We start from the raw sequence: 20,952 nt of genomic DNA, 5'->3' as shown, positions 1-20,952 counted from the left end.
CAGCTGCCTCCTGCACATCTCCTATTGGGGATGTGCCCGCAACCCAGGTACATGCCCTTGACCGGAATCGAACCTGGGACCTTTCAGTCCGCAGGCCGACGCTCTATCCACTGAGCCAAACCGGTTTCGGCGGATTTTATAAGTTTTAAAGAGAAAAATGTTTTAGGATGAAAGTCCCACGCCACATTCTAGGAAACTACTTAGTCCTGGGCAAATCATAATGGTTGGTCACCCTCATCATTACACATGGAAGGACCAAAGCGTTTCTCCAATGTCTTTAATGCTTCACTCAACTATTTAACACTTCAGTGGCTCCTCACTGCCTATAAAGTCAAAAGTCCCTTAGCACACAACAATCATCTGTTGCATTATTCTTCCCCCTAAACTCCAACTTCAATCTATTCTCTAATCTTACCCCCCAAAAATCACTTCAGTCAACCAACATGTATTGAATGACCTGTGCCAGGCTCTGTGCTAGATGTATTTGGGCAAGAAAACCAGTCTTATCAAGTCCTCCAAATGGTCATAAGCCAGTCAAATATATCCTATGTTTCAGCCCCACTGGATTACACTACTCTGCTCTCAATGTATGCTTACATTCCCAACTTTGCTTCCACTACTCACCTCCCCACATCTCGGCCACTCAAAAAACCCTTTCTTATCTTTAAATTTGGCTAACATGCCATCTCTGCCTTGAGGTCTTGCCTAACTTCTCCCTACCCTCAACCCAAACAAGCATGACTTTTATTTTTCTTCCAAAGCATCTTAGATTTTTTGGGTCCCTTTCTTAGAGCAAATATCACATTCTACCCTTCATTATGAGTATATAACCTTTTCATATCCCTCATTAGTTGACAATCTTCAAAAGCAGGTATTTGGTCTTACCTGTAGCCCAAAATAATATAGAGCATTGCCTTGCATTCATTTGTAAATGAATATCATATAGCATTAGAGAAATAAAATGAAATTAAAAATAACTCTTTTGATAGTCCTTTTAGAAAAACTCACAAGTTTAAAACAAATTAATACTTTTTAAAATAATCCAGTCCCAAAGTAAGACAATGTTTTATAGCTAGACTCTGAAACAATAAAAATGTAACAAACAAATCACATACAAATTTTCTCTGTAGTAGGTAAATCCTATAAAAGGCAGCTGATTTCCCACAAAAGCTTTAGGAATTGGGAAGGTTTCTACATCTCCTTTATCATCTTCAATGTCATCAAAATTGCTGCTGTCTATGTCACTGCTGAGTTCAGGTACTACTGGAGCTGCCGCTATTAAAAGAAAGAAATTATTTCACTCATAATAAAAAAATAAACTACCCCTATTTTGTTTTGCATTATGAACAATATATTATATTAATATTAACATGCTGAACAATAATATATAATTAATAACATATCTGTGATTTACTATAGAAAATTTTAGTAACATTTTATCATTTCAAAGAATTAAAATTTTTAAGTATTTTATTACTACCTTAAAGCAGTTTTAAATACAGGTAAATCAATTAAACAAAAAAAGCAATATGATATTACTCTAGGCATTAAAATTACAAACAGCAATATGTTGCATATACATTCTTTGGTTTTCATTTTTCTATATTCTTTAAGTATTTCTTACACTTCAAATTAAAAGTTTATGTTTCTCCTTTCTGCAAATTATTGAGATCCATCAAATTTAACATGAAAAATAAAGAAACCTATGTTTTTATAAAAGTATTGGGAAATATTGCTAATAAATACATATTTATCGTATGCTTAGTTTGCTAAAATATTGAGGTAATATGAATTTAGTTATAAATATTGCCACTGAACAAATATGAAATGGAACTCTCAATTTTAAAATTAGCATTAAGTATATGAAATATGCTTGTTAATTCAAATTAAGAATCAATTTAAAATGTGGAATGGAAATATTTAAATGTATTGACTTACTCTCTCTTATGTTATCCCAATTCCATTGATCATTCTTAAAGAAAGGATGTTGTTTGATTTCTTCTACCCCATTTCTCCCAAGTCGTACCTCCCTACGATGCAGTTAAAGATTATGTAAAAAGGTTATGAAAAGACGAGAACATTAACCTTTTATCTAGACAATAATCAACATAAGGATCACAAATAAGTTTGAGATATCTTTTTTAAAAGTATAGCATAAATGTTTCTCAAGAAAAAGCAATCTCAATTTTATAGTATATAATCTCTATAGATAAAGAAGACTGTAGTGTATATAGGAAATGCCATGGAAAGTGAAATATATTTCAATCAGTAGTTTGTGCCAAACAAAAAATACACATGAGACTTTCAAATAAAAAAATTCACCTACGTGTGTCAAAATTGCATAACCAACTTTAAGACGCAAAATGGATGAAGATCTAACTTTTGGCCCAGAACAATTATCAAAACCTTTCCAATAAAACCATTATTTTAAAAATCTCTCCCCTTCTTAAAAAGAAATCACACTTTATATTTGAAGCTATCCATATTTACTCTGATAAATTATATCTCTGAATACAAAAAAAGTTAATTTCATTCTTTGACCCTTTGAGTCTTCAATTAAGACTGTATGAAAAATGAAAATCAAATAGACTGAAAATAAAAAGTACTTGTTTTTTTTATATACCTTGGAGTTATGTTTAAGAGAAAAAACTGTAAACTTTAGAGGGAAGTGCTCCTAGCCACACTAATGGCATTAAATTATTTTCAAAATATCTTTTCTCTACCTACAATCATTCTTTACTGCAACCTCCCTCCCAATAAATTGCTAAGACAAATCTTTCATGAATGATACTCATTTCAATAACATATGCTATATCCTATTTTATATTTGATCTTTCAGCACAAATTATGATCATCCCATCAAGTCAAAACATGATACAGGTTTTGTTTTGAGTTTAACAGCATGGATTGTACATTAATCATATAATTAACAAATCTTAAAGTTTTATTCTACAAATGATTGGTAAACATGTAAAAATGATTAACCTCTTTAATGAGGAACAATAAAAATAACTTTTCTTGCTTCAGATGGAAAAAGGAAAAAATTCATAATATTCAGTTTGATGAGAATGAGGAAAAATTACTGTTGAAAATATTCCCTGATGTGGCTTCTCTAGGTCAATTTTGCAACATCACTCAATTCCCAGAATTCCATCTTTAAGATTTATCCTACAAAAAGTATGCAAAGATGATTGTATGAGGATAGTCACTATAGAATTTCTTATAATAGCAACTAGCTAACAAACATAAGGAATCATAGCATTTTAGAGCTACAAATGCCCTTACTTTAATCTATTCTGATCCCATGATTTTATGGATGAATAAAATTATTTCCAAGAAGAGTAAAATAATATCCTTAAGACCATAAAGCTAGTAAGTCAAATTTGGATGGGGGAGCAAGTACCCTCTTGTATGTGTTGGTGCTTTGATATGATGACTCACAAATATAGAAGAGAAACCAGAGAAGAATTGAATGGAGAGGCCAAGGAAGAAACTCTTAATAACTTTCTAGTTGTTCTCTTTGAGGCAGGTTTTCAAAATGCTGTTCATCTATTTTGTTTTAAGAAATATAGAATTACTAGGACAGACTTGCTCATATTCAAATGCAAATAAAAACTGGTTGGAAAGGAGGCACTCCCAGCTCAGTTTTTAAGATTATAACCTGTTTAGTATTTATCTGCACAAAATACTCCTTACAAAAACTGTACAATCAAGGGTAACATGGCTCAAGCCACCTTAGAGGAAATGTGAATAATACAAAAGTTTTATTTCTCTCAAATGCATTATTTTACAAAGTTCTATTTTTTTCTTTTTAGACATGAGGGTTAAGGTTAGAGTTAAATTACAATTAGGCTGCACATACAAAATGATTAAGAGTAACCCAACACCACGCTTAGCAGTAAAAAAAAAAAAGGCTAATCCAGAATTAAATGCATTTAGATAAGGAGACTGATTTCATACGTAAATAAGTTTCATTTCTACAAATTTAAAAGTAAAAGGAGCCATCTCTACAAAGACATTCAATGTATATTACCTCTCTGTTAGGAAGGCGCAGATGAGATTCTTTGCATGTTTAGAAATTTCTGCATCTTCAGGGAAACACAGTGAGTTTTTATGATCCATAATTTTGCTATATGTTCCTACAAGTGAATCTGCATAAAATGGAGTATCCCCTAAAATTCCAAGAAATAAGACATTGAGTGTAATAGAGAAAGCAAATTAAACACTTTTCATCTAATATTTAAGTATGTTAAGTTTAAATTTGACACATGCATGAAAAAATGGTTATGGGCCAGAAGTTTCAGACAAAACAAAAAGGTGCACACCAATATATTTAAATTTTAACCATACCAATGAATCATCAACCCTTATGAGTAAAAAAATCAATGCTAAGTATAACTCTAGAATTTTGTAGGAAGTTTTAAATAATGGGACAGGAAACAATTTACTAAATAATTAAAGAAAAAGATTACTAAGTGAGGTCAGATCAGAGTCCTGTCTAATGCTTAAGCTAGATCATGGATCAGCTTTTTGAGATTATTCTCTAGAACTCTTGTTATACTAGTCACATGCACCAATTTAAATTAACTGCAACTAAACAAATGAAAAATTCACTTCCCTAGTTCACCAAGCATATTTCAAGTGCTCGATGTGGCCAGTGCCTAGAACAGTGGACGCAGATATAAACCATTTTCATCATGACAGACTAGACCAGCGGTTCTCAATCTGTGGGCCGAGACCCCTTTGGCGGTCGAATGACCCTTTCACAGGGGTCGCCTAAGACCATCCTGCATATCAGATATTTACATTACGATTCATAACAGTAGCAACATTACAGTTATGAAGTAGCAACGAAAATAATTTTATGGTTGGGTCACAACATGAGGAACTGTATTTAAAGGGCCAGAAGGTTGAGAACCACTGGACTAGACAGTGCAGCTCTAAGAATTAGACCAGCTCTATCTATCTATCTATCTATCTATCTATCTATCTATCTATCTATCTATCTATTCATCCTCACCAGAGAATATTTTTCCCACTGCTTTTCAGAAAAGGTAGGAGGGAGGGAGAGAGGAACAAAAAGAGAAACATTGATGTGAGAGAGACACTTCGACTGGTTGCCTCCTGCACACCCCCTGACCAGGAGACAGGGAACGAATCCGCAACCCAGGCATATGCCCTTAACCAGAAATCAAACCTGAGACCCTTCAGTACTTGGGGTGACACCCCAACCACTGAGCAACACTGGCCAGGGTCAGCCCTATTATTTTATACTAGAGGCCCGATGCACAAAATTCATGCAAGGGGCTCAGCCCTTGCAGCCCCAGCTTCATCGGGAAGGTCGTTCAGCTGTCTGATCTAATTAGCATATTACGCTTTTATTATTATAGATACGAGGAAGCCGGGCCCAGAAGATGACATGTGATTTGCCTACAATGGCACAAATCTAGAGTTGAAAATGGCAGAAATGGTCTCCCAGTGCAGTGTTCCTGCTGACTAATGACTATGATAAAGAGATATTCAAACAAGTGTAAAGACAGAAAATGCTGAAAAGTATCATTTTGGCCAGTACTCATCTAAAGCCACAGGGTTAAATGTCCTGCTAGAATACTTCAACTACAAGTCACTTCAGTATAAGACAGACTTTCCCAAGCAGCCAATCCAAAACTTCAAAAGGGGTATTCAGGTAAGTAGTTTTTATTTGTTTTCAAAGGGGCACGGAGGAAAGCTTTGAATTTGATTCTTCTAGTGACATTTTAAAAAGTATGTTTTTATTGATTTTTTTAAGGGAAGAGAGAGGGATAGAGAGAAACAATGATGAGAGAAGGACATCAAGGATCGGCTGCCTCCTGCATACCCCCTACTAGGGATCAAGCCCACAACCCAGGCATGTGCCCTGACCTGGAATCGAACTGTAACCTCTTGGCTCCTGGATGAATGCTCAACCACTGAGCCAGACCAGCTGGGCTTCTAGTGCCATTTTTAATTGCAACAGAATCCTTTAAATGAACTCCAGTGCCAACCAACCTGAGCAAGCACCAGAGCAAGCTCAGAATACTGCAAATCAATGTCATACAAACTCATTAAATTTAGCTTTCAGAGTTGAAAACAGTAGCAGAAATTTAAGTCTCTTTAAATGAGCTATGAGACTTCCTACAAAATACATTATTTTCTAAATCGTTTGGAAAATCTACACAAATAATAGAATATATTCTACTTTCAAATGATTACAAGACACACCTAATGCATCATCAGATCGGGCCAGAGGTGGGGAGAATGGACTGTTTACCTGGAAACATATAGTGAATACAAAGAGACACACTACAAAGACAAAGGTCTAAAACAAAGTAGGTCATACTATGCCATAATACTAAGCATATAGCAAGATCAATGCTACATACACTGGATGGTCATCAAAAGCAATTTCCAAAAGGTCTACTTGAGGAATATTTCCTAGCAGCATACTTTCCTTTCCTTTCCTTTCCTTTCCTATTCTACTCAACTTGGCAGTATAAGGTTTGGTTTTAATTCTCCAATTAATAATCTGTCATATCAGACATTACTAATTCAAGTTTTCATAAATTCTACTTCTTCCCTAGGACACATGCAATTAATTTCCTTATAGTCCCAAATTTGTGAACTAGAACTAAAGTGTTATAAGATGGGTTTTGATAAAGAATGTTAAATATTTACTTACCCACCAGCATCTCAAAAAGGAAAACACCCACAGACCACCAATCACATTCTCGCCCATAGTAACCATCACCCCCTTGTGATTTCAGAACCTCAGGTGATATATAATCAGGTGTTCCAACTGCTGTATCACAATGCACCATGCCTGTCTGGGTAAATAGCAGAGATAAAGAGAAAAAGATGCGTGTAAACACACACACACATAAATGCAACGAATTCATTTATTATTCATATAAGTGATATAAACTGCTACCAACAGAACTTCACTGCTGACATAGCTTTGGCAGGAGAGTGGACAAATGCACTGAGTCATACACAGTAAGCAAAACTAAATTTATCTTTGTTTAAAACTATAAAATCCCAATTTGAAGTGTTTCTTTTATTTTTGTTTCTAAAAAACAACCCAGCGTTTTTTTACTTGCTTATAACTTACTTCATCCATCTTCATACATGTGCCAAAATCTGCTAATTTTAGATGTCCATGTTTATCCAAAAGCATGTTGTCAGGCTTTACATCTCTGTGAATTAAACCCATGGAGTGTATGGCATCCAGAGCGAGAACAACTTCAGCAGTATAAAATTTGGCCCATTTTTCAGGTACATCATAGTTACTCATAAGGTTTACAAGGTCTCCACCAGGCATGTACTCCATTACCATGTACAGATACTTATCATCTTGAAAGGCACAAAAGAGCTGAAAAATAAAATGGGAAGGAAAAGAATTTTTAAGAAGAAAGAAAACTCAAACCATAAACAGAACAAAACTCCAAAACTGTTTTTACTATTGAAAAAAAGACAGATTACTTTATATCCAAAACCAACTTGAATTTTATGAAATGTTTGATTTTAGATTTGGACATCTTTAAGGGAAAAATAGTTAACAGACAAAACTTTGATATGGGTATCTTCTTCATACTTACTAACAAAATATGTATAAATATATCATTTTCCCTCTTGGAGAATATAGGAATCTATTTAAATAGAAATATTTTTAAGAGAAAAAGAATAAGACAAACAACAAATTATTGCACATAACTCACAAAGAAGGGAGCTGGGGAGGTAGGCGCAGTTTAGAAAAACCTAAAAGATACCAGATTCAATGGCCACAAGAAGAGGGAGTGAGCCCCATTCCACTGGGAGAGGGAGCAGTTGGTAGCCACATTTGGGACAGGTCCTTCTCCTCTCTTCCCTTCTCCATCTTCTTGCTCATAATAAGCAGCAAGTGGCAGTGCTACCTGCATCCACACTAAAATAGTGACATTGGGACCAGAGAAATAATACACCAAGCTAGGCTGCTACTAACTTCCAAGAGACAGAGAAATCACAAATTCAGAAGGAAAGCTATCCATATTCCGTCCTAAAACATGTTCCACTCCACCCAGAAGCAAGCAATTGCAAACAAGAAAAGGTTTCCACAAAGAGAACAAAACCAAGAAATCAACATTTTAGAAAAACCAATACCAATACATACAGATAAAGCAATTCAAGAAACAACAAAATTGCCCATATTTGCATGAGTCTATATTGGGGTTTTCTATTCCATGTAATTGTTGTTGTTTTTTTATTCTTGCCACCAGGTACCACAGTGTTTTTATTAGTTCTGTTTAACTTGCTTGATATTGATTAAGGTTCTTAGATCTACGGGTTTATAGATTTCATCAAATTTGGAAAACTTTTGGCCACTATTTCTTCAAGTATTTTTTTCTCTCTCAGCTTCTGCCCCAGTCCCTTTCTCAGACTGTAGTTATACATATATAATCTGTTTGGTGTTGTCCTAGGGTAACTGATATTCTCTCTGGGTTTTCTTTTAGTCGTTTTTTTAAACCCTGATATGCTTCATCTTGCAGTTTTTATGCTCTGTCTAGACCAGTGATGGCGAACCTATGACACGCGTGTCAGAGGTGACACGCAAACTCATTTTTTTGGTTGATTTTTCTTTGTTAAATGGCATTTAAATATATAAAATAAATATCAAAAATGTAAGTCTTTGTTTTACTATAGTTGCAAATATCAAAAAATTTCTATATGTGACACACGGCACCAGAGTTAAGTTAGGGTTTTTCAAAATGCTGGCACGCCGAGCTCAAAAGGTTCGCCATCACTGGTCTAGACAAATGAAATAAAAGACTTGTATGCAAATGTTCACTATTTATAACAGTCCCAAAGTTGAAACAATTCAAATGTCCATCAATCAGTAAATGGACAAACAAAACTGAGTATTATGCATATACTGTGTTTCCATCCAACCAGGTATATTGCAATACAATTCTGATGCTAAACACCTAGAGTTAGCATCAGATCCCACAAGAGCTCAGTCTTCTACAAGACTGCCCTCACTTCAAACATTAGTCATACTTCCAGAGTCCCCAGGCCTGCATTTCTGACTAAAGGACTAAAAATTCAGGAGTTTCATAACCCCCTAAGGTTCAATAATTCACCAGGATGACTCACAGAACTTAGAGGGAAGCACTATACTTATGATCACAGTTTATTATCAAGGATGCACATAGGGTGAAGTCTGGGAGACAGTACACAGCTTCTGTGCCTTTTCCTTGTGGAATTAGGGTGCATCACACTCTGCACATCAATGTGTTAACCAATCAGGAAGCTCCACTGAGTGCCAATGTCCAGAATTTTAATTAGGGTCTCATTACATAGGCATCATTAAATAAATCATTGCCATGTGATTAAACTCAACCTTCAACTCTCTTCCCCTCCCTGGAGGTTGAGCAGCTTGTACTTTCTGGCAACCAATCTCATCTCAAAGCTATCAAAAGGCTACCAGAAGTTGCCTCATTAACATAACAAAGACACTCCTATCACTCTGGAAATTCAAGCAATTTTAAAAGTTCTGTGTTAGGAACTGGGGACAAAGAGAATATATTCTTTACTATTCCATACCATACAATGGAATATTATTTAGCACTAAAAAGAAATGAAGTACAACACATACTACACTATGCACGAACTTCAAAACAGTATGCAAAGGGAAACAGACCAGATCCAAAAGACAACTACTGTATGATTCCATTTACCTGAAATGTCCAGAAAAGGCAAATCTATAGAGACAGTAAGCACATTTGTGGTTGCCTGGGGCTGGGAGGAAGATGGAAAATAACTCTAAATGGGTACAAGTTATCATCTGGAGATAGTAAAAATGTTTTAAAATCAGATTTCAGTGATAGGTGTACAACTGTAAATTTCCTAAAAAACATCACTGAATTATACGAGTTGATCTGCAAGTAACTTAATAATGCAGCTTTATTCACAAGGGACAAAAATTGGAAACAACTCAAATGTCCTTGAACAGATGAATGGATAAACAAATTATCATGTATCATGTAATGGAATACTATTTAGCATTAAAAAGGAATGAATTACTGATATACTGCATCATGGATAAATCTCAATAATAATTTTGCTAAATGAAGAAGCCAGGTAGGATGGGATTAAAGTTAGAATGAACACTGTAGCAGAAAAGATAAGTTAACTTAAAGACATAGCTCAAACAAATAATACAAAATAAGGCACACCAGAGCAACAACAACAAAAGACGAGAAAAAAAAACAACAACAAATAAAGAGACTATCTGGGCAACACCAAGCAGATTATATACGTGTAACTCAAGTCTGAGAAAGAGGCTGAGAGTTATATATGATAGAGCTGAGACAGAAAAAAAATACTTGAAGAAATAATGGCCAAAATTTTTCCAAATTTTATGAAATCTCTAAGCCCATAGATCTAAAAAGCTCAATCAATATCAAGCAATTTAAACAGAACTAATTAAAACACTGTGGTACTTGGTGGCAAGAATAGACAAATAAAACTAAATGGAACAGAAAACCCCAATATAGACCCATGCATACATGGACAATTGTATTACAAAAGGAGGCAAACTATACCAATAGGAAAAGGAAAATTGTTTTTGTTTTTTTTTCGAATGTGATGTTGGAACAACTAGATATCCACAAGGAAACAAATAAAACATAATCCTTGCCCTACCCAGTTTGGCTCAGTGGATAGTGTCGGCCTGTGGACCCAAGGGTCCCGGGTTCAATTCCAGTCAAGGGCATGTACCTCAGTTGCAGGCTCCTCCCTGGCCTGGGCCCTGTTCAGGGCTTGTGCAGGAGGCAACCCATGGATGTGTTTCTCTCACACTGATGTTTCTCTCTGTCTTTCCTTCTCTCTTCCACTCTCTCTTAAAAAACAAACAAACAAACAAACAACAAAAACACACACCCATAATCCTTATGTAACACCCTATTTTAAAATATCAATCCTGGTGTGATCACAGGCAAAAAATAAAAAGTAAAAAAGATAACATAGCCCTAGCTGGTTTGGCTCAGTGGATAGAGCGTTGGCCTGCGGACTGAAGGGTCCTGGGTTCAATTCCAGTCAAGGGCACATGCCTGGGTTGCGAGCTCAGTTCCCAGTGGGGGGCGTGCAAGAGGCAGCCAATCAATGATTCTCATCACTGATGTTTCTCCCTCTCTCTCCTCTCCCCCTACCCCTTCCCTCTGAAATCAATTTAAAAAATTAAAAAAAAAATAACATTACAGATTATCTTCATCAAATTTAAGGTAGAATATTATCAAGATAATAAAAAAAATCTTGCCGTAACCAGTTTGGCTCAGTGGATAGAGCGTCGGCCTGCAGAATTAAAGGTCCCAGGTTCGATTCCGGTCAAGAGCATTCGGGCACATCCCCAGTAGGGGCTGTGCAGGAGGCAGCTGATCGATGTTTCTCTCTCATGTTTCTCTCTCATCGATGTTTCTAACTCTCTATCCCTCTCCCTTCCTCTCTGTAAAAAATCAATAAAATATATTTTTTAAAAAAAATTCTTAAATGCACCAAAGGTTATTCATCATAAAACTTTTATAAAATTGTACTACATCAGAGTTATACATTTCTATTCATCAAAACATGTTATTAAAGGAGTCGAAAGATGAGCTGCACATCGGTATCAGAGCTCTACAGTGTAAGGAGGACTGTTCCTGCATGAGGATGGCTGCCATGGGTTACTAAGGCCCAAGCAGGGTGATGAAGACATCCAGGCAGAGGGGCAGTCTGACATGGGATATGAGAGCCTAAAAGGGATGAGAAGGGATGAGATATCCAGGAAGGAAGAATCAGAGCCCAAGTAGAGAAAAGAGGGTGGGGGTTCATGGAGGAGATCGGGGCAGCAAAAATAGACACTGGTTATGCAGGTTGCACCAGGTGGACTGATCAACTATTTAAATGTATTAAAGGTAATGGAAGCCTCATTTCGCACAACTGGAGAAAAAAGGTCACAAATACAAAGAGGAATAAAACTAAAATGAACCCTATGGAGTTAGATTAAGAAGCATCAATGTGAATTTATGATTTTCAATATCTACAATGGACAGAGAAAAAAAACAGAGGGGTGTGTGTGTGTGTGTGTGTGTGTGTGTGTGTGTGTGTGTACACAGACTCAATCCACTGAGAATGCCTGGGAGCACTGACATTCCAATAGCCACAAGCACACAATACCAGTGAACACTTTGTAAAGGTCCATTTAGCAGAATTAAAGATTAAAGATATCAATTTACAAAATTATAAACTAGAAATGTCAATGACTCTGATACTATGAAAGCAATTTAAAGCTAAAAATGGAATAATTTATTACAATTATTCCTTAATCAGGTAAATTACCATGATATATGACTTGCTATAATCATATATCAGTTTTAGCTGCACATTATCAGAATTTCTATTCACTGAATATAATAAAAAAGGAGAAGGGTTGAGGCTCAACATAATTTAAAAAAGCAATAATAATAAGTTTTTAAATTACATATTCATCAATGTGGCAATATTTTTTACATCCAAATTGCCTTCCACAAGCAAGATATCAAACTCCCAGATCATTTAAGCATTCTGGACATGCATTGGTATATACCTAACTTTACTCATGACATTTGTTGAAAATGTTTGTAAAATTAGATATTAGTATAAAAAATCTTTAGACAAACAAAGCTGGTGAGGAATATAACTGAAAAGAAGATAAAATAGAACATCAGTTCCTTACTTAAGAGTCAAATATGAGGCTGAATTAGGAACCTCAAGACTGTCTTACATTATAGATAAAGGACTGTAGAAACAGAATTTTCAAAATCCTTGTTGCATGAAGTCTTTCTTTCCTTTAAGATAGTCCGATTATTGTTTTTATTACATAAATCACAACAAAGAGTAGGCATACTTTTAATCAACCCAACACAATTCTTTATAAAGGAATTAAAAAAGAAAAAGTTGCAAGTAATACTTGCTTCCATACACAAATGTAAGTATTGTATGTCATGTCTGTATGACATACTACTTAGGAACATTAAACAAGCGTATTAAATCAGATCTTATTAAAAATAACTGCACTGTCACTATGTAAAAGAAATGTAGGATATTTAGCACACAAAATCAATAATTAAGAATGATAAGCACTTATAAAAGAAGGAAATAAACTTATAAAAGTTAGTATGCTTACCTGAACCACCCAGGGACTGTTGGCAAAGGCCATAATATCTCTTTCTTCCCAGAAAAAAGCAGAATCTGATCTTTTTATCATTTCAAACTTACTAAGAAGCTTCATAGCATAAACCTTCTGTGATGCTTTATGACGAACCTATTGATTTTTAAAACACAAAAATTATTAATATTTTAATTTTACTAGAAAGGTGAACAAATCATTATAATGCTATTATTAAGAGACTTTAGTTACAAAACAAAATGATCCTCAGCTAACTAATAAAAAGTAAAAACATAACTTTCTTTTGCTACTCCTCACCTGAGGATATTTTTTCCATTGATTTTTAGAGAGAGTAGAAGGGGGGAGGAAGAGAGAAAGAGAGGGGGAAAGAGACAGAGACATTGATGTGAGAGAGACATGTCGACTGGTTGCCTCCCACATGTGCCCTTCTTCACTCAGCTGAAATATAAACCCCTCAAATGGATGACCACCCTATCCAAAGTAGGAATTCATTGTTCCCTACCCTAGAACTCTACATGTTTCCTTCCTAGCAGATACCATACTTAATAATTTTTTGATGTTGTTTCCTTTTATTTATTGTGTCTCCCATATTAGAATGTAAGCTCAATGAAGGTAAAGATTATTCATGCCTGTTTTATTCTCCATTGTACTCTCAGTGCCAAGTACAATGTCATCACTGGCAATTAAAATAGACACTCACTAAATATTTAATGAAAAAAGTAATGTCTGTGAAAAAAATTATATTATATTGCTGGCCAAACTATGAATTTCCAGTTATAAGAAAATAATCAACAGGTAATATTCCCAGAAAGTACCAAAGATTTACCAGAGAGTGACTGCTATAGGGTTAATAACAGAATAGAGACACTCACTAAATATTTGATGAATAAATAAATGTCTGGGGGAAATTTTTGTATTTGATAATTGGCCAAACTCTAAATAATTTCCAGTTATAAGGAAGTAACAGGTAATATTTCTAGTTATTTTTCATTAAGTACTATCCACATATAGAATCAATATTTTTATTATATTGATTAAAATAAGGTCAACCAAAGGAATGCTCATGTTCTCCCTAGCAAAGATATGAGATTTTACAGATCTGATACTTTATAAAATGCAATAAAACTTTAGAAAATCATACAGTGCTGTACCTCTTTAGTAAAGAGAACACCCTCAACCCACATAAGAAATGTTACTGGTTGAATGGACCTGAATATATCACTGACAGAAGAGACAGACGGTCTTAGCATGAAACAATAAATACAAATATGTTATCACTCAGAACCATGCACTTCTGGCCAGGGTAGAGTAACTAGTACCTGCTAGCCTTCCCACTGTAAGCAACCACCCAAACGGCAAAACATGTGAACCAACTGCTTTCAGACTTTGTCAAATAGGCAGCACAAGACTACAATTCCTGAGAGAAGAGAAATTCACCAAGTCAACACCATAATTACCCAAACACTATCTCAACCAGCATACAAGTGATCACCTAAGCTAAGCATAGTGGTCCTGCTGAGTTGAGGAAGCAGAGATCAGAGTTCAAGACAGGTGAGGCACAAGGATTATGCTAGCAAGAAAAGAGGGAAGTAAAGAGTTATGCAGAGGGAGGGCCCTAGAAATACCATGTGAGTCCTTGGCTAAGGGTACTATCCAAAGAGAAAGTACCAAAGGTTTACAGACAGCAACTGCTACGGGGCTGATAGCAGAACAGAGACACTACAATTTAGACAGCATTGGAGGGACGTTTGATTTCCAGTCACAAAGAGTGGAGAAACCTTTTCTGGACATCCAGGTAAAATTAGGAGGAAGAACCATACTCTAAACCAAGGCCTCCTCTAGAACTCCCTAACAAAGCTTAATAATACCATGCCCTAAAAGAACAAAAGGGGATTAGAGTTGAGAGGTTCACTCTTGCCAATGAAAAGAATTTGGAAAACAACTTGGTCTTTCACACATCTACATTTACGTATAAAGTATAAAACTACGCCTGCACAAGGTCAGGGTGATCAGCAACTGGACAGCCTGTTAGAATAAAAATAAACATCAAAGAAAAACAAAAAAATCCAGAGTCTCCATCACATATTGACGAGGACCAGTATATAATTTTAAAAATTACTTGATAGGCAAAGAGGAAAAGACTCATCCTCAAAAAAAAAAAAAAAAGCAGTTAATAGGAAACCCCAATAGATGTTGGACTTAGCTAGCAAATACTTAAAAGTTTTAAAAATAGCCTTCAATGAACAAAAGGAAATATCTACAGAGAAATGAAAACTACAAAAAAAGAACCAGCTGGAAATTCTATAACTGAAAAAAACTAAAATGGAAAATTCATTGGAAAGGCTAAACAAAGAATGGAAATGGAAGGAACCAATGAACACAAATCAATCTGAAGAATAAAGAGAAAGATGAATACATTAAAATAAACAAAGATTCAGGGGCCTGCAAGGCCATTTTAAACCATCTAAAATATGTGTCAATATAAATGGACTAAACACTCCAATTCATAGGCAAAATTTAAAAGAATTAATTAAAAAGCAAAACCTAACCTTATATATTTTAAATATAAGACCAAGGAGGTTGAAAATGAAAAGATGAAAAAAGATATACCATGCAAACAGTAAGGTAAGAAAGTAGACAGAGCCCTAGCTGGTTTGACTCAGTGGATAGAGCGTCGGGCTATAGACTGAAGGGTCCCAGGTTCAATTCCGATTAAGGGCACATGCCTGGGTTGTGGGCTTGATCCCCAGTAGGGGGCGTGCAGGAGGCAGCTGATTGATGATTTTCTCTCATCATTGATGTTTCCATCTCTCTCTCCCTCTCCCTGCCTCTCTGAAATCACTAAAAATCTACACTAATAAAAGAGAAACATGGTAATTGGCGTACGACCGCTACCCTTCCCATTGGCTAATCAGCATATCCTTATGCAAATTAACTGTCAGCCAAGATGGCGGCCAGCAGCCAGGCAGCTGGAAGCGAACATGAGGCTTGCTTGCTCCAGTGACTGCAGACTCCAACGTTCCCCGCCTGACTTGCCGGCCTCTGAGTTGCAACTCTAAGCAACTATGTACTATGTTGCAAATGTAGTAGCTAAACAAAACCCCAGAAACCAGCTTTCAGCCTGCCGGGATCTCAGAGCTGAAGTTATACATTGTTTCGATTATAGAACGGCAAACAAACCAGATACGAAGCCTCAGAGCTAGAGCCAGAGCTAAAGCTGGCCCAGAATAAAATAAAAAAAGAGAAAAAAAAGGAGCGGTTGGGAGCTTCAGTCAACAACCGCCAACCTGAAAGCAGCCCTCAGCCCCTCACCCAGACTGGCCAGGCACCCCAGTGGGGACCCCCACCCTGAAGGGTGTGTGACCAGCTGCAAACAGCCATCATCCCCTCATCCAGGCTGGCCAGGCACCCCAGTGGGGACCCCCACCCTGAAGGGTGTGTGACCAGCTGCAAACAGCCATCATCCCCTCATCCAGGCTGGCCAGGCACCCCAGTGGGGACCCCCACCCTGAAGGGTGTGTGACCAGCTGCAAACAGCCATCATCCCCTCATCCAGGCTGGCCAGGCACCCCAGTGGGGACCCCCACCCTGAAGGGTGTGTGACCAGCTGCAAACAGCCATCATCCCCTCATCCAGGCTGGCCAGGCACCCCAGTGGGGACCCCCACCCTGAAGGGTGTGTGACCAGCTGCAAACAGCCATCATCCCCTCATCCAGGCTGGCCAGGCACCCCAGTGGGGACCCCCACCCTGAAGGGTGTGTGACCAGCTGCAAACAGCCATCATCCCCTCATCCAGGCTGGCCAGGCACCCCAGTGGGGACCCCCACCCTGAAGGGTGTGTGACCAGCTGCAAACAGCCATCATCCCCTCATCCAGGCTGGCCAGGCACCCCAGTGGGGACCCCCACCCTGAAGGGTGTGTGACCAGCTGCAAACAGCCATCATCCCCTCATCCAGGCTGGCCAGGCACCCCAGTGGGGACCCCCACCCTGAAGGGTGTGTGACCAGCTGCAAACAGCCATCATCCCCTCATCCAGGCTGGCCAGGCACCCCAGTGGGGACCCCCACCCTGAAGGGTGTGTGACCAGCTGCAAACAGCCATCATCCCCTCATCCAGGCTTCGACTCCCACAAAGGGTGGCCAGACTGTGGCTTAGGCCCACTCCCCAAGGGAGCAGGGAGCAGGTAGTAGGACATCCCCTAGGGCTCCCAGTATGTGATAGGGGGCAAGCTGGGCTGAGGGAACCCCCTCCCCAGTGCACAAATTTTTGTGCCCCGGGCCCCTAGTCCTATATAATAAAAGCTTAATATGCTGTGTCCAGTTGCCCGTTCAACCAATCAAAGCATAATATGCTAATGATATGCTAAGGCCTCTCAACTGCTTGCTATGACATACACTGACCACCAGGGGGCAGACAGTCGACCAGTTGCTATGACATGCACTGACCACCAGGGGGCAGACACTCTGACCGGTAGGTTAGCTTGCTGCTGGGGTCTGGCTGATCAGGACTGAGCCCTGGAGCCCTCCAGTGGTCCCTCCCCGGCTGGCCAACCTCCTGCGTCCCTCCCTGGCCCGGTGATCCTGCACCAGTGGGGTCCCTCTGCACCCTCTCGCAATCCGAGACCCCTAGGGGGATGTCAGAGAGCCCGTTTCGACCCCGATCCCATTCAATGAAGGAGCTGCCCCCTGGTGGTCAGTGCGGTCTCACAGGGGGAGCGAAGCTCAGCCAGAAGCCATGCTCACGGCTGGCAACCGCAGCAGCCTCCGTGGCAGCGCTAAAGATGTCCAACTGCCGGCTTAGGCCCGCTCTCTGCACTGCGAGTGGCACAGGCCAGGCTGAGGGACTACCCCCCCCCCAAGTGCAAGAATTTCGTGCACTGGGCCTCTAGTGTGTGTGTGTGTGTGTGTGTGTGTGTGTGTGTATAAATAAATAAAGTCGACAGAGCAATATTAATAACACACAAAGTAGACTTCAAAACAAAGAGAATAAAAGGGTAATTCAGAGAAGAGTATAACACAGTGATGGCGAACCTATGACACTCACTTTTTTGGTTGATTTTTCTTTGTTAAAGGGCATTTAAATATATAAAATAAATATCAAAAATATAAGTCTTTGTTTTACTATGGTTGCAAATATCAAAAAATTTCTGTATGTGACACAGCACCAGAGTTAAGTTAGGGTTTTTCAAAATGCTGACACACCGAGCTCAAAAGGTTCGCCATCACTGGTATAACACATCAGGAAGACATGAAAATTCTAAAAATGTATGCATCTAATAAATGAGCTTGAAAATTCATGAAGCAAAAATTGACAGAATTAAAGAAAAACAAAAAAGACAAATCCATGATTTCAATTGGAAATTTTAATATCCCCTCAGTACTTGATATAAGAAGTAAACAAAACTCTGATATGGCTACAAAGAAAATACAGCCGCAGAATGAAAACTGCCTAATCAAATTACAAGTATAAAGGTTATTACATCAATAGGTTATATCACTTATCCTTGAACTACTTTGATATACTGTAACTGTACATGAAAAGAATCGACTCATACATGCAAAGAGCCAAATAAATTATGATGAGGGTCAAAGATTACATCCATCTTCTATATTAACTTATTAAACTGGAATAACAATTCCTTTGATTTAGTGTTATAACATTTATAGAGTGCTGAAAATAAATGCATGGGAAAGCAATATGAAAACATGGGTAGGTAGATTAAGGGGTAAAGGATCCTAGCCTTAAAACTAGAAATACCTTCCACAGCAGATAGACTAGATGTTTAATTGATTTATGTTGAATTAGCAAATTATCTCAAAGCAAATGCTCATTTCAGCACTGCTGTTATATGTTGTTTTAAAAAATATTTAAAATGATGTTTAAAAGGTTGCGAAGGTACTCCCTCTTCCACATTTATGCCACTCTTCAACCCTTCACTACAAACTAAATTTTGAGTGTTTCCTAACTTCATTAGAAAAAGCATTCCGTATAACATTGAGTCAATCAATTAATTTAAGCTTGACTCAGACCATAAAAGAGTTTTAAGAATTCTGCTGTAAGGTACAGTTATGAACAGAAATTAAAAGGTATTTGTCAGCTGGTAAAAAAAAATAATTAAAAACAAAAAGCTTCTACACAGCAAAAGAAACCATCAACAAAATGAAAAAGGATCCCACTGAATGGGAGAACATATTTTGCAATGATACATCTGATAAAGGGTTAATATCCAAAATATATAAGGAACTCATACAAATTAACAAAAGGAAGACAAACAATCCAATTTAAAAATGGGCAAAGGACCCCCTGGTGATGGGCAAGGAGACACCTGATTGGTGGTGTTGCTCTTATATCAATCAGGGGCAAAGCAGATGTACAGTCCTTAGTTCATCCTAGCTTGATGCCTGTGTCGGTAGCCAGAGCTGTTTCATGACTGAGGCACATTAAAAAAAAAAATCATCAAAGGACCTAAACAGACACTTCTTCAAAGTGGACATGCAGATGGCCAAGAGATATATGAAAAAATGCTCAAAGTCACTGATTATCAGAGAAATGCAAATTAAAATGATAATGAAGTATCACCTCACACCCGCTAGAATGGCTACCATCAACAAATCAACAAATGACAAGTGCTAGCAAGAATGTAGAGAAAAAGGAACTCCAGTGCACTGCTGGTAGGAATGCAGACTGGTTCAGCCATTATGGAAAACAGTATGGAGTTTCCTCAAAAAATTAAATATGAACTGCCATTTGACCCAGTGATCCCACTTCTAGAAAGATATCCTAAGAAACCCGAAACACCAATCAGAAAGAATGTATGCACCTCTCTGTTCACAGCAGCACAATTTACAATAACTAAGATCTGGAAACAGCCCAAGTGCCCATCAGTAGATGAGTGGGTAAAAAAGCTGTGGTACATTTATCCCATGGAATATTATGCAGCCATAAAAAAGAAGGATCCCTTACCCTTTAACACAACATGGAGGAGCCTGGAGAGCATTATGCTAAGCAAAATAAGCCAGTCAGAGAAAGACAAGTATCACATGATCTCACTTATATGTGGAATCTAATGAACAAAATAAACTGAGGAACAAAATAGATCCAGAGACAGAAGCATAGAATAGATGACAAAATCTCAGAGGGAAGGCGGAAGAGGGTGGATGGGTAGGAAGAGATTAGCCAAAGAATTGTAGGCATACTGGTATATGCATAACCCATGGACACAGAAATAGGGTGGTGAAGGCCTGGGGCGGGGGGTGTGAGTGGGCTAGAAGGAGTCAATGGGGGAAAAAGGGGAACATATGTAATACTTTCAACAATATTTAATTTAAAAAATAGTTAACTATTGGTATGTTTAATCTTTTATAGGTGAATTAGAGGCCTGGTGCCCAAAAGTCGTGCACTCGAGGGGGGGGTGGAGGGGGGAGTCCCTCAGCCCAGCCTGCGCCCTCTCCCAGTCCGGGAGCCCTCAGGAAGCGGGCCTAAGCCGGCAGTCAGACATCCTTAGCGCTGCCGCGGAGGCGGGAGAGGCTCCCATCACCGTTGCTGCTGTTAGCCTGGCTTCTGGCTGAGCAGCGCTCCCCTTGTGGTAGCGCACTGATCACCAGGGGGCAGCTCCTGCGTTGAGCATCTGCCCCCTGGTGGTCAGTGCATGTCATAGTGACCGGTTGTTCCACTGTTCGGTTGATTTGAATATTAGCCTTTTATTATATAGGACTAGTGACCTGTCGCATGAAATCACACGAGACCTGGGACCCCTC

At 38.1% G+C, this 20,952-nt stretch overlaps 1 protein-coding gene across 1 annotated transcript in view; it reads right to left on the bottom strand.

The window, feature by feature from the left end:
* The window catches only part of ROCK2 (Rho-associated, coiled-coil containing protein kinase 2), a 62,937-nt gene that overhangs the window by 34,950 nt on the left and 7,035 nt on the right, over positions 1–20,952 (bottom strand). The window contains exons 4-9 of the mRNA XM_014540548.1: positions 13,193–13,330; positions 7,127–7,387; positions 6,698–6,842; positions 4,034–4,172; positions 1,939–2,030; positions 1,116–1,275 (exon numbers count right to left, since the gene is read on the bottom strand). Coding sequence (XP_014396034.1) covers positions 1,116–1,275; positions 1,939–2,030; positions 4,034–4,172; positions 6,698–6,842; positions 7,127–7,387; positions 13,193–13,330 — 935 coding nt within the window. The remainder of the gene's footprint in view (positions 1–1,115; positions 1,276–1,938; positions 2,031–4,033; positions 4,173–6,697; positions 6,843–7,126; positions 7,388–13,192; positions 13,331–20,952) is intronic.

Source organism: Myotis brandtii, unplaced genomic scaffold, assembly GCF_000412655.1.
Source record: "Myotis brandtii unplaced genomic scaffold, ASM41265v1 scaffold247, whole genome shotgun sequence".
NCBI lineage: Eukaryota > Metazoa > Chordata > Mammalia > Chiroptera > Vespertilionidae > Myotis > Myotis brandtii.
The sequence above is the reverse complement of the archived record's forward strand: the minus strand, read 5'-3'. Positions and strand labels throughout refer to the sequence as shown.